Below are 15,154 nucleotides of genomic sequence, written 5' to 3' on the forward strand. Positions count from 1 at the left end.
AGTGTGGAAATAATTCAGGATCAGTCTTCCTTTGCTGCCTGTTATCTGATTTTAGATGAGCATTTTTGACTTCTAGAATTTGAAGTGCTTTCCACAAAATAAAGACAGAAAGTGAGGTATTGGCTGTTTAAAGAGAAGATGCCAGGAGAATATCTTCATTACTAGAAGCTATAGAATACAACACATTTTCTTTCATACTAGATACATTTCTGAAAATATGAAATGTTAACTTCAAAATAGACTTTGATATGCTGTATTTAAGGAAAGAGATTTACTGATTTCTTGCTTTTTCTTTCTACAGCTAGTTGATGTGGAAAAATGGGTATGTGATTCTGTCTTTTATTCACTTGATCCCAAATGTTTCATGTTGCCACTGAGTCTAACCTGTCTGTTTTGATACCCTGTGTGTTCATGACCCTTCAACTTGCACGGCTCAAAAAACCAAAAAAAGTGGTGAATACATGGTCATGTAAAATCTGGTCACTCCTGAATTGTCCTACGAAATTTCATGTTACCACAGTGACTTTTATCCCTTTAAATTTGATCACAGAGTCATGTAATATAAATGTATGATTACTGCCTTTCAGTTTTGAGCCCTGCTGTCTAACGTTATAGCTCCATTCTGTAACCCACCCTGTCTTTTCCAGTATAGACACTGTAATCTTAAACTGCATGACAGTAAGATAATTAATACTGATAAATAATGTGTGATGCTGTGTGTAGCTGCAAATATACAAAATATAGTGATGCAGAACTGCTGCTACAGAATAAAAGCAGTATTTCCTAGATCTTAGCAAATAAAGCACAATTCTCTGCTTAATGTGTTGCTAAGGCCTTTCCTAATGTGTCTGTGTATACCATACATATTTGTTTGGGCATCTGATATAACTCCCCTCTGTGGGACATGTTTATGTGTGTTTTTCTTCAATGTAATCTCTAACACCAGTGTTATGTAAGAGTTAGTGTTTGTAAAATGTATGTAGAATTGTTTGTTCACCTTGAAAATATTTGAGGCCTCTCTGAAAGCTTGGACTATAATCGGTCTCCTTGGTTTCATATTACTTAGTTTGGGCTGCACATGACCAGAGGCGCCCTCAGGTGTCCTCTGAAATATGGCCAAAAACATAACTATAGCACTGGTCTCATTTTATTTTAGCCAGAAATTACAGAATTTTAATCAGTGATTATTACATCTTTATAGTAAGTAGTGACTCAAGTTAGAACTTGCCTGAGACTCCTGTAGGTAAGTACATTGTTTAAATAGTGGCTTAGGCTTTTCTGCACCGTTTCTACTGTACTCAAAAATATCTGTGCCATGTCACATACATAGGTAGATGTTTATAATATTTATTAAACAATAACTGCAGTTAAGTATTAATTTTTGCTAATTGTATCAGTATGACAACATTATCCATATTTTGTCGATCTATTATTTATGACAACCATCAATTGTTATACAATTGATTTTAAGTGTTTTTAAGACATACTGATGGTCAGTTTATCTTTTAATTTTGTCCAATTTATAATTATGATTGAGAAAGCTTGGTTATACATCTTTAGATTATGTTGTTTTATTCCTATGAAGAATTTTGCTATAAGGAGAAAAAACAGCAATAAAAAGCATGCTCAGTACTGTACAGACACCTCTCCTCATACTCCACAACACATGAAATACTTTATGCCAGAATTTTATTGGTGACAGTGATGTGGCTTGTTTTTGACTGAAGCATTCATAATCTGTTAATGGAAAATGTAGCATTACTTGCATAAATAGAAGTCATATCTGCTGTTTTGGTGGTTTGGTTTTGTTTTTTGGTTCTTTTTTTTTTTTTGGTTGTTTGTTTTTAAATTCAGAACTTAGTAACATAAAAATCTTGCTTCAGAAAGACTGCTTCATCAAAATGTGTTCTTAAACCATTTTTAAAAGAACTGGTTCCCATGAGAGCAAAGCTAAATATGTCATTCCAAGTTAAATTGGGTAAAGACTTTTCCTAATAGACTCATTCTATGATCCAGACAGCCTCTCTGGTGGGGGTGGAGTGCATAGTGGCTTTACTGTCACACATAAAATTATTCTCTCTCAGATGAAGCTCCAGTGTGGCCTGTAAAGCAGCTTTTAACTCCCTCTGTAACACTAGCGTTTTACCAGAGGTCTTATGGTGGACTGGTGGTGCAGTGAATAATGCAGTAGAAAGCTGGCTGCTGTAAAGCTGCATGCTCACAGGGGCAGACACCTCACTCTAACACATGTATTTCTTGATAGGCCATTTCCCAGCACAGAGCACACAAGGTTAATGCAAGTGTGTTTAGTTATATCTGTCTTGGAAACCTTAAAGCCCAAGCCCAGAGAGAAGCTCTTCATGTCAAATTAATGAGCAATTTAGTAGCTGAACTTGCTGTAAGCAGTCTCATGCTGTTCAAAGGATAAGCTAAAGTCATTCACTTCTGAGCTGTTCTAGCCTATGAAGTGTACTAACAAAAGTTTTAGAAGAAATTACTCTAGTTCCTGTGTACTTCTGTCAAATGACTATAATTCTTCTTGTGATTTTGATCCAAAATCATTATTCTACTGAAGGGATGTGCTCTCAGTTGAAGCTGGGTACAAATTAAATGGCTTTAAGATACTTGTTGAACTCTTGGCTTCATCCTTTTGTCTCTGAGCAGGTATGAGTGTGAAGGCTTGTAGATCTGCTTCAGTACAGAATCAAATAGAATAAAGACATCTTGCCCAATGTAAAACCTACATGAAGTAAGGCATCCTGGTTCCCATTTCATATCTGAAAAAGGCTTTTCGACTTTTTATAAAACTACCAAGGTGGGGAACGCCCAGTACTTGATCAAAGGGATTTATTAAATTTGAACTAAAATTTAGAAGACCCTGAATGTATTTCCTTTACAGAGAAAATGACAGTAATGCAGTAAGATGAAACTGAATAACACATAGTGAAAGGAGTTCCTTTAATCACCCTGGTATTTTCTCTTGTTTAATGTATTTATGAAATAAGGGAAATAATCTTAAAGTGTCTTTTTCTGTGAATTAGCAATGTGCTTGCAAATTTGTGATCTCAAGGGAGGTGTTGTATACTTGCATAAAACAGGACTAATGCACTCATAAAAACACCTGTGTGTCTGCCTTGGCTTTCAGGATAACTGCCTAGCTCTACAACAGGTATCAGTGTAAGGATAAGAAATTTCCTTGGGTATCTCTGGTGATGTAATAATTTGGCCTTTTTTACACATTTAACTATATCTAGTTGGTAAATTATTTTGAAAATTTGGCATTAAGAGCCATCCAGAATTATTGTTTTCAGGAGGGATTACTCTGAAGAGCTTTTTACCTGAAAGGAAATGAAGTGTGGTGTTTCTTAAATTCAAAGTGCAAGGTACAAGAATTTTCATGTTTATCCTGGCTGATGGCAAAGCTATGCTAGTTACAACATTGTATGATTGTCTTCAGTTTTTGAGACAGAGAAACATCTTCCGCTAAGGGTAATGATAAATTTTTTTCTCTTCTCCTCAAGTAGTAACTATGTTAGCTCAGCTTTATGCCACTAGGGAAGCTGATTTTCGATTTCTTTGGAGCAAAGAAACTTGCAGAGTAAGAACACCCACTTTAGACACTTTTCAAAAGAATTGTTTTCATTACAGAGGCTTCTAAGCTGAGAAGTAGTGAATAAATTCTCACTTTGATACTGTGGACTGGATAAATACAACAAATGGAATTTGACTAGTGGAAACAGCCTAGGGTTCTTGTGGAGGCTGGAGTGAGCCACAAAACAAGGCTTCATCAACGGAAATTATTCAAGTAATACATCTTCAGTTCTATTAAAGTAATTAAGTGCACATCAGTACTTTATAATCAGTATGATTTTCAAGCATTAAGTGAATTATATAAGGAAAATTTTTTCTTATAATTTCTTGCTCACACTTTGTTAATTTGCTGAAATATAGATTGATTTTTCATATTGCTGTGGGAAAATACATTATTTGTGCACAAATATTTAATCCTCAAATATAAAGAATTTGCATTCAAATTTAGGTGTAACATAGACTGCAGAGGTGGCTCACTGTAGGGAGTAATATGAGCAGTGTTAAGTCAGTATCATATACTGAGAACTCAGTTCTAATACATGTCTTGAAGGAAAATGTGAGATAATACTGTATGATGTTAAAGTGAACAGGCATATCAAAATGGAGTGACTATGGAAATGCTGCTTAAATGTCACACCTACAGTGATAGTTTCAACCACATCTGTAATTCCATCCTTAGAGTATTGTATATTTTAGCAGATGCTTATTGCAGCCCAAGTCTAATTCATATCAGCAAAAGAAACTGATACAAACATTTTCTAATGTAACTATTTAATTTCAAAAGAAATCTGTGTGCATATGTATTTAAACTTATCTCAATCAAATAGTGACATTTCCAAATGCATGCTAGGGTTTCTTTGTTGTTTCTCCTTCAGTCCCTATTACAGAGCTGAGAATTTCAAGCTGCGTTCTATGTAGCAATAGTAATTTCTGTGAATTACAGCGAAGTGTCTCAGTTTACTTGTTTTCAGTATTTGTTGGATAGGTTAGCGTAAAGATCTAATATTTTTACAGAGCAAACGGAATGCTATAAGAATTCCACAAAAGATATAGTCAGGAGATGATCTCTAAATTAAAGGATTTTTGGCAACTTTTCTACTAAAAAATTCCAAATAAAATAGAAATAATATTTTTTCTCTTTGCATCTAGCCAGAAAGCTCAAGAATTAAGGTGAAATTATGATAAATTAGAATGGTAAGTGATAAGCTACCTGAAAACTGTCCAAGGAACTGAGGAATATAATGGCCTCAAACAGCTGTAAATATTTATATTAAAAGCACATCCTAAATGTACTCAGATAAACCTTCGGTAGGTTTTAAATGTCAATTATCTGCTTTATTTTGAGAAGGAGGAAGTAATTAGGAGGATGAATAGAATGATGGGTGTTATGTTCCTCAAATATAGTGATTTGAAATTCTACAAAGGCTTTTCTATTGCTTTTCCTTTTTCAAGTACTGCTCCAAGCCAGTAAAGTATTCCAGCTGCTGAGTGCTCAGTGCATTTTCTTTATGAGGATATTTGTTTGATGCTAAGCACTCACATTTGTCCCTGAAAGGTCAGGTAGCATGTGCAACTGAAGACTTAATCAGAGGAATGTGATTATCCTGTTGTTGGTTACATTCAATTTCCAGTCCTACCTCTCAGGACAACTTCTGAAAAAATTGAACACTAAAGAAATGCATTGAAAATTAGAGGACACTGATTTCTTTAACAAGAGAAGGAGGCAGTGGTAATTTCAATGCATCTAGTCATCAAATTTGCATTGGTCTCACTTGCACAGGATTTACTGTACTGGCTGCTTACTCACTCCCTTCACCCAGTCACAGTGCAGTGCTCTTGCCACTCATTCCTAGTCAGGCTCACTTCGACCTCCAATACAGTCAGTTGTTGGGACCTCCCTGTCACTCCAGAAATACAAATGGGAATTGGAGGTATTACAACTGGTGTATACTAGTGTATACTAGAGCATTTTATCACTGTGGGTCTGATGAGACAAACCATTGGATCCACACAGTTCCAGTAAAATCCAGAAAAGTCCAATTGTCCTTTTCATCCAGCTTTCTGTGGGCAAGGTCCTTGTAGTCCTAGCACTAGTTTTGACTACTCACTTCTTGTAAATATGAATCAGAAGTCCCTTCAATTAAGAGTAAGATCAGCCCTTCTGCTCTGGGGAATTTCCCACAGGAAACTGGACCAGCAGTTTTCCTGGAAGAACCCCATTTGTGATTGTTATTCCTTACAACTCACATATTTGTGCCTCTAGGACTGAGGTAGATTTTCCTCCTTAGTTCTCCTCTTTGTGGTCACTCAGGTCAAGCTACAGGGTGGTGTGTACTCACTGTGTCCTCTCTTTTGAGCAGAGGAAAGCGTGCTCCTAATGGTTGAGTTACTGGTCCATACAGGTGGGGAGTTGGATCACTGTGCTGCTGGACCAGTTTTTCCACAGCTGACATGATAAAGGAAAAGAAGATTTTCTTCATTTTACTGGAGTTGGCCAGCCAATTCATCCGCCTCCAGCATGGCTAATTTCCTCAGGTGCTGGATACCTTTCTCGGTGGTGGTCCACTTGCCTAGGTGACATATAATATCTTTCTTGAAGGGATACCTTTCTTTCACATCTTACAGTAGTTGCCTTCAGAACCTAAGGACTTGTACCCTTTTCCCAACCACTTTGTCTATGCTTCATTACCTAGAAAGAAATTCCAGCTGTTTTGCTTCCTGACCCTCTAATTCTGGGGTGCTGCTTCTATTTTCCCAACATAGGAGCAGGAAGGTGACAACGGGCTTACCTAGACACTAGACAGCAGTTGAAATCTTTTCACACATCTCACAGCTCACTCAGGGAAAGAGATCAGTGGTTGGCACCTCATTTATGAGTTTTTGCTCTTTCTTCTCCCTTATCAGTGTCTGCCTCTCTCCCTCCTCCTGTTCTTGTGGTGGCCCTGCTTTGGGATAGTCTGCCTTGTCCATTTTTTCCTCCTGCTCCCTCCTAGAAGATGCTCGTTCATCCATTACTAAATGACCTCACTTTTGCTTCCAGTATTTCTTTTTGTCTATTGAGAAGACTGACACTGGCATGTGTTGGTTCTTTGGTTCAGCTGCAGTGCAAGGGCTGTGGTAGCTGCAGAGCCTGTCCTTTTGCCATCAGATCCAGGGACCTTCTCTGCCCCTTGAGGGTACTGAATAAAGTCGAACAGGGCTCAGTAGGCCTGAGTCAGGCTAAAGTATGTGATTTGTGTCTTTCTGGAATCTCCAGGATGACAGAATACTTTTTCCAAATATTTTACTAGTTTCTCAGTATACTGCACTTGTTCAGAGGTGTAATTGCAAAATGTTAGAGATGACCATTGTCCTAGGCACTTGTGTATTCTATCCCACACACCCTGCCACTCACTATCCAGCCTCAGCACAGATCTCTGGGTGGTATTCTTAAATAGTTGTTTAACCTTAAACAAGACCTGAAACACATTCAGGAGCTCTAGCAATAGGAACATGCTGGTTCGAACATCCTGAGAATATTCAAAATTTTCAAGCACTGTTGTAAGTAGCCTGGAGAAGGGGAAGATGGAAGAAGGTGATAAATCTATATGAAACCATAGATTGGTTCTCCTTGAAGTAAAGATAAAAGATGTAATTATTAATAATTTCTAATAGATGGTTCCTGGAATACAGAGGTGGTGGCAATGCTGTGTACAAACCCCAGGTTAGTCTCATGACCCTCAATTTAACCTGTCCTAATGCAGTGTTACAAAATACAACAAAATAATGGCATTAATCCAGCCCCCAGAGCTGATAAACAGCATGGCAGGGAACAAATACCACAAGTAGGATATGTTACATAATTCAACTTTGAGAACATGTACAGCAGCTGTAAGAAAGATGGCCTTTTATCAAGGCCGGTTTTGATAGGATGGGTGTGATAGTTTTAATCTGAAAAAGGGTCATTCTATATTATATATAAAGAAGTTTTTATGATGAGAGTGGTGAGACCCTGGAACAGGTTGCCCAAAGAGGTGGTGGATGCCCCATCCCTGGAAACATTCAAGGTGAGATTGGATGAATCTCTGAGCAACCTGTTTGAGTTGAAGATGTCCCTGCTCATTGTGGGAGTTTGGACTAGATGATCTTTAAAGGTCCTCTACAACCCAAAACATTCTATGATTCTGCATTTCCATGGACTCTGAGAGCAAATAAGTCAACATTGTGACCAGAGGCTAATAAACTAATAGAATGAATGCTTATAAATAATTTTTATAGCATGCTCTGGTCAGATCTATTGTTATCTCAACCCTTTGTGCCCCATTTTGGGCTCCAGAAAGACTGATGGGTTTAAATCTGCAGGCAGTTAAACACCACACTGCTAGCTCACTGCCTCCCCAACCACCAATAGGATGAGGGCAAGAACTGAGAGAAAAAAAAGCAAAGTTTGTGGGTTGAGATAAGGACAGCTTAATAGGTCAGAAAACAAAGTAATAATAATCATAATGAAAAAAGAATTAGAATGTTCAAAGCAAGTGATGCACAATGCAATTGCTCAGCACTCACCAACTGATGCCCAGCCAGTTCCTGAGCAGTGGCCCCAGGCCAACTTTCTCCCCATTTTGTATATAAGGCATGACTCTATACGGTGTGGAATATCCCTTTGGCCAGTTTGGGTTGGCTGTTCTGGCTATGTCTCCTCCCAGCTTCTTATGCTCTCCAGCCTTCTCCCTGGCAGCGTGATAAAAGAACCTAAAAAGTCCTTGACTTATTATAAACACTGCTTAGAAACAGCTAGAATATGTGTGTTACTGACACTGTTCTCATCCTAAATTCAAAACACAGCACTGTGCCAGCCACTAGGAAGAAAATTTACTCAGTCCCAGACAAAACCAGGACAGGAAGTTAGAATGACTTTAGATATTTGAAATTATATGTGTGTTCTATCTGTTTAATTTTCATATATGCATTCTGAATTGCTAATGTTAGTCCAGAAACTTACGTGCACAATTGTCCTGAGATAAAGAGAACAAGTGTTAAGGAGCAGGAAGTTCTGCCCTCTGGAGAGAGTGAGTTGAAAACATTTCTTGTGTAACAGCTTGTTGCATACATGAAGTACATAATTTCTGCTGTTTTTTTTTCTTTCTCTCCTTTTTTTTTTCTTCTCAAGATGAGAGGTAATGCTTTTCAAAGTAAGTGTTCTCATTTAGCTAGGAAGAGATTTGATCTAAAAACCTTGAAGAATGTTCTTGCAGAACAGTATGATGGGAGCATGACAGGAGCGTTCAGAACCCTCTGTGCTGGCCATTTGTTTGCAGCTGTGGCCCTCACAGGTCATGATATGCAACTTCTCAGGCTTGGCCTGAACTTTCACTGGGCATTTGCTTTGCATTTGTGGGCGTTACTTATGTTTAAGCATTTACCATAACAATTCAGATTATGGTGTTTTTTTAAAGCGATAGATAGACAGACAAATACATAGATAGATACGTGTTCAAACTTCCCTTACCCACTGTTGTCTTTCAGTTGTTTCTTGAGGGGCTTATTCATAGCACATTCTAGCTCTAAGAATCATCTGTAAATTATCTTAAAAATTAGAAAGGAACCAAAGTAGCTCTAAAGCACATGATATGACTGACCCAAATAGATGACAATTGCTTCTCTTGCATTTGCTATAGTTCATTTAATACATCAACTAAAGAGAATGAATTGTTATATCTGGTCCTTCAAAAAATTCAGCGCAAGAAGCTGCTGTATCATTTTAGTAATCAATAGAAGATACAAATTATTCACTTTAATTTGAAGGTAGTTAAAAGATTACAATCAAGCATTTAAATAAATTATCAAAAAGAGCACCAGAAGATTTTACTGTTTTTACTGATTTTACAGGACTGTTGTTTATTTTACTTGTAATGTGATAAAAAAAAGGGTCATGTAATTCACAGAATAAAATTTTATATATGAATGGCAGCTGGAAGAAACTGAGGTCTTTTGATGGATCTGATGTCCTTGATAAACTGACAGCATGTTGACAACTGAAAGTCTCTATTGACAAATACAGACTTTCACAAATAGGAAAGTATTAATGTGAATTAATCATCTACATAAATTGTTTATGTAGTAATGAATTTACACACATCCCACTGTAGAAAGCTCAGGAAGATTCCTGGTTAGTTTCTGGAACCACCCAGTAAAAGCAGCAAAATTTCTGTGACAACTGCAAAGCTATACTGATAACAACTAAATAGCCCTAAAAGAAGAGAAAGAGAGAAGTCTTTGAACATTTTAAGATTATTAGATTATAGGTTTATTTTTTCTTTTAGCTAGAACATCTTGTACATCTTTGAGAACAGATACTTCTCTTTATAAAAGCACATACGAAATGAAAGCAGCCAGCCTTGCTTGGAAGCTCTCCAGCTAGAATATCTTTTCATTTGGGATAGAGACAAACTTCAGTCCTCAGTTTCAACTTTTGTGATATCAGAACATTAACTGATGAGGTCAAAAGGGGAAAGGTGGCCATAAATCTCTGACCAAGAAAAGAAAATCACTGCATGTAACACATCACTCTCCTTTTATTCTTAAGCAACCTTCATGAAAATTTACCTAAAAATTTCCAGAATGTTCTAGCATCAGCCATGTGGCACTTAATTTTTTTAAACCAATGCATGAAGTCTTCCTAATATTTAAATTTTCTTAATTTATTTTGCATTTGCATACAATATGTTACTACAATAATGGTGTTGCTCTTCATCAGTGCACTTTGAGTGCAGGATTTAACCACTCACATTGTACTTGTTAGAAACTCATCAGAACAACTTGTTTAAGATGATCAGGCATGGCTCCTATTTTACCTGTACTGTGTTTAATCTTTAAGCAATAGGAGTCTCATGTGCTATATTATTTCAAGTTAAGAAAAATCTGAGTAAACTATTGCAACAACAAAAAAAGGATAAAGTCTTGTTCAGAGTAGCTGTTTTGCTTTCTAGCACGAGCTATAATTATGTTAATTGCAATGATAAATGTTCCTTTTAAATGTGGTTTCTAGTTAGTGTATCCCACTCACTTTTTCAGGGGAAACAAATCCCATTTTTATGCACCTGAAAGCAAATGTTCAGTTCACATTTTCTCTTTTTTTCCCCCTTCTCATGGATCTACAGAAATTTATGATGAAGGTAAGGAAGTTAAACATTTGGTATTATACTTCCTATGTGTTCCTACAATTTAATTAATTCTATTTATTAAGTTTTAACAACAGCATCAAACTCACCTTCTTGAACATACTGAATTTAAAAAAATTCTTTAAACATACTGAATTAAAAAAAAAATTGAATTTCGAAACCATGGTGACTCTAGTTTGTTTTGGGGTTATGATTGTGAAGGACTGAAGGCAGACTGCAGGGAAAGGACTTTTGTCTGCTTTCTCTAATTTTCACTTCATACTAATCCTTTCAGTGAGAGTGTAGCATTACATGGTAAATACAAAATCTTGACACAATGAATAAATAACAGAAGTTATAGTAAAACATTTTGGAAAGCAGGGACAGCACATTGTTTCTTCTGTCACAAGAATGCTGTTCGGATGGTTTTGTGTCTCACCTGTGGGGTGGTTGGGCATTTGGCATGCCCATTTGGATGCCCATTTTTGAGATGGGGTGTCACTGGCAACTGGAATTTGCTGGAGCTCTGTTTCTTGGGGCTGCTTTTTGTCTTTTTTTTTTTTTTTTGTGTCTCATTAAATATATGACAAAGCACTTGAACCCCCAAGCATTTTGAGTAATTGACATTAAACAATTTCCTGCAGTTTTCTCCAAAATGTGTTGCTTATCCATTTTCTACTTTAATTACCAGTCTATTCCGAATTCAACATCTAAACTGATTTCTTTACTGATTTTCATCCCCTAAGAGTTTACTTTTCTATGGTATGGTCTTGCTTCCCTGTCACTCTCCAAAAGTGAGCAATTCTCAGCTAAATAAGCAGTTCTATTTTAAGGGCTGGATTTAATGATGTCAGAGGAGTTTTCTTAGCATGATTCCTCTGCTGATCCATCTTTTCTTCCCACTCAGCTGTCTTATTCTTTATTTGTGAGTTTCTTCTTTGAGTGACAAGGATGATTCACATTCCTTGTACTGTTCAACAACAGAAAAAGCTTAGTCACGATCCTTAACCTGTGAAAAATGCCTCCCTCCTCCGCTTATTTAGCTCTAAAATAACCAGGAAGATTTTTATTATTTCTTCTATGTTCTATGCAGATAAGGAGGAGGAGAATAGGGGAAGAGAAATCCTCACTAGGCTAAAGGAGAAATCGATAGATTTTATCTTCCTGGGTGATTTCTTTTCCAAAACACTGGAAGTGCTTGAAAGTAGGCATTTGTAATGGAAGTGTTGCCTCACCCATAAATATAAATCTTTGTTTTACATATAAATCTAGAAGCAGACAATAAATATTATTTACTTTTGATTAATTTTTACTGTCATGTCTGCTATTCATTGTTGTGATGTTTCCCATTGCTAGGAAAGTGATAACATAAATGTAGTGTCAAAAATATTAATAATGAAGTATATTTGAAGTGTTTCTAATTCTGCCTTCCAACAGGTCAATATTAGCAAAATTGGGATCATTTAGCATGGTGCTGGAACAAGTATTTGTCATAATTTCTAATTATTCCAATCTTTTTAATGTAGATAGTAAGATATTTCTGTGTTCTGTGAATCAGACATGCTTATGGGGTTTTTTCAGCCAGCTGATTTATTCAAATTCAGATTTTTATGTGATATTTATATAGAACAAAATTACATGTTGTGATGCAGCTTTAAATTCAAGCCATTTTTAGGAAACCTATAGTTTAGCTGAAGTCTTTTTTCTATTTTTTTTGGTTTTTTGGCCTGCCACAAAATCAGAGGTAACTGCTGATCAAGTTAATAAAAGATATTTGTTTTGTTGCTTTTTTCTTGCTTTTTTTCTTGCTTTTTTTTTCTTGTCACAGTGGCCATCATTATCTGGGAGTAGGTATCAGCAGTCATCAATCATACCAATCTCTATGGCTGAATTTTTGCAGCATTTGGTGTTTGATAGTGAATTTCACAGAAAGTCTATAGTGGTTTAAAGTATAAAGACATGAATATGTATAGCATATATAATGTCTTGAGAGGTTTAACTTCCTGTTTGTTCTCATGTAATGTGGTGTGTAGGCTACAGTGAGACAAAGAAAGGAGTTTTAGACTCTTTGAATTCACCCTTTGATATTGCTCTTATGTGATAGGAGCAGAGTGAGGGAATATTAGCTCAATGCCTCATGTCAGTGAACTGATTTACTTTGTATCTTTAAATTTTAAGCAACTAAATTCTAGTTGTTTGGTGCCAACTACTGGAAATGGCAACCCAAGAGCACAGTGATTGCAAAAGGGTTAGGATTGTTGTTTTCTTCCATAGAAGAATTCAAGGGTTCTGGGCCTGGATGCTGTAACTTTGGAAAGGAAATTCTGTCTGTTTTGTACCAAGATTTTAAAATAAAAATGTATACTTCTATGAGCAAGAAGAAGATGTAAAAATTCTTGGCTTAGTCTCTGTAGCTTTGTGGTCTTTACTGCTTGCAGCATTTTCACGTTCTCTGATGTTGCTAGAGATTTAGTTTCCCAGTGTTAGAATTCTAAACATCAGTTGTTTAGTTTTGCCTGACTAATCTTGTCTTGCAAGCCTTCTAGCTCTGTTCCAGGGTTACTTCACAAGTTCTGCAGTGATTCAGCCTGTTTCCACACACTCTGTTTTCACCACTGCTTGGGTTTTCTGGACTCTGCTTGGCACTCGTCTGGCAAAACTGAAATGCCAGACTTAGAGCCATGGATATCCTCAGCTCTCTATGTAACCACAAGCAGAATGCTCAGATTTTAGGTGGGCTGAATTACGCACTAAAAGGGCCTTTTTTCTATCTGCTGGCTATTTAGTTGCCTTCAGTGACATTAGTTTGAGTGTTTTGTCATCAAGTGTATTAGGTCTGGCTGAGATGGAGTTTGTTTTTCCCCCAGCAGCCCTCACAGTGCTGTGCTGTGCTGTGCTTTGCATTGGTGTCAATAACACACCAGTGTTTTGGCTAATGCTGAGCAGCACTGGAACAGCATCAGCACTGTCTCTCCAACATTCCACCTCTCATCTGTGGGCTGATGTCAGAAAGATCTTGGGATAGGACACACCTAGGACACTAGACTTAAATTTACCAAAGGGATATTCCATGCCATATGATGCCAGCTCATTTATAAAAGCTATGAAAAGGAGAAAGTGGAGGCATTTGTTGTTTCCAGCATGTGCCTTCTGGAGCAACCATGAAGCATGCTGAAGCCCTGCTTCTGAGGAAGTGACCAGACATTTCCTGATGACGTGGAGTGGCAAATAAAATATTTTTGGTTTTTTCCTTTACTTGTATGCATGCATGACCTCTCACTTCTGCTTTAGTAAACTGCTTTATCTCTCCTGTTTGCCATCTTACTTTTTCTCCCTTGTCCAGCTGAGATGAGGAGGTGATAAAGCAGCTTAGGGGGCACCTGGCATCTAGCCAAAGTCAACCCACCATATAAAAATTTTTTTTTTAGCTTTTCATTTCCAGCTTTCCATGTAATTGATCATAGTGGTATTAAGAGAACAAGCCTTCCTGTGTTTTCCAGCTGGCTGTTGCTTGGTATCAGAAAGAAGCTCTCATTAGTCATCTGAAGCTGTGTTCAGAGTGACAGAGTTTCGACAGTATGTACTTGTGGGGAGCAAGAGGTCTTGTTGAACACTTACCTGTTGTGGCCTCCTAGGCAGCTTGTAGCACTGCATCATTGCTGATTTTAGATAAATACTGGCCTCCATCAACATTGGTCTACAACAAATTGAGAAATTGCACATTAATAATGAAATCAATAGGTGAATAGATATTACATTGCTATGGAAATATTTTGAGAATCATCTCCTCTACAGAAATGATTGTAGTGTTGTGCAAATATTTATGTATAGAATCATGGTGGGATGGTTTTAAACTGTGGGACATTGTTCCCTCCTGTTCCTCCCAGGTCCCTTTATTCATTTCCTGATTCCTTTCACTTCATGACTAATTCTGCCATCTGGGGTTTTCCTTCTTCTAAGTAAGGATTCAAAATTTTCAAGATTTACATGTATTCCACATCCTTTCAATAATTTTTGTTTTGTCTTGCAGGTTGCTTAAATAGAAAGCTTTAATTTGCTTAAATGAAGGAAGTTGCAAAGAATTTTCTATAAACAAAACACGTTTCTTGTGCAGTCACTGTTTTTTTTTTTTTGTGGTTTTGGTTTTTTTTTTCCCCAGTAACTAGCTCACAATAAATACTTATATTAGCCTGCTGGTTTTAAAAGCTTTCTTCAGCATCTTGATAAAGGCATTGGTGTCAACAGCCTTACATCTCTGATCTTGACACAGGTTGTTTCAGACTGGGGACACCAGGGCCTAAATACACTTTTGCTCAGAATACATGGTAGTTGCTTTTTTCATGCCAGTAAATGTGGTCAGACCCGGGTTTCAAACCTATTTGATTTCTTTCTAATGGATCAAACCCTGAATTTCAGAATGTAAT

At 37.0% G+C, this 15,154-nt stretch overlaps 1 protein-coding gene across 1 annotated transcript in view; it reads left to right on the forward strand.

Moving 5' to 3' along the window:
• The window catches only part of RYR2 (ryanodine receptor 2), a 380,434-nt gene that overhangs the window by 134,820 nt on the left and 230,460 nt on the right, over positions 1–15,154 (forward strand). Inside the window, exon 4 of the mRNA XM_030944688.1 lies at positions 302–322. Within this exon, the coding sequence (XP_030800548.1) occupies positions 302–322 (21 nt within the window). The remainder of the gene's footprint in view (positions 1–301; positions 323–15,154) is intronic.

Source organism: Camarhynchus parvulus, chromosome 3 (assembly GCF_901933205.1).
Source record: "Camarhynchus parvulus chromosome 3, STF_HiC, whole genome shotgun sequence".
NCBI classification, from domain to species: Eukaryota; Metazoa; Chordata; class Aves; order Passeriformes; family Thraupidae; genus Camarhynchus; species Camarhynchus parvulus.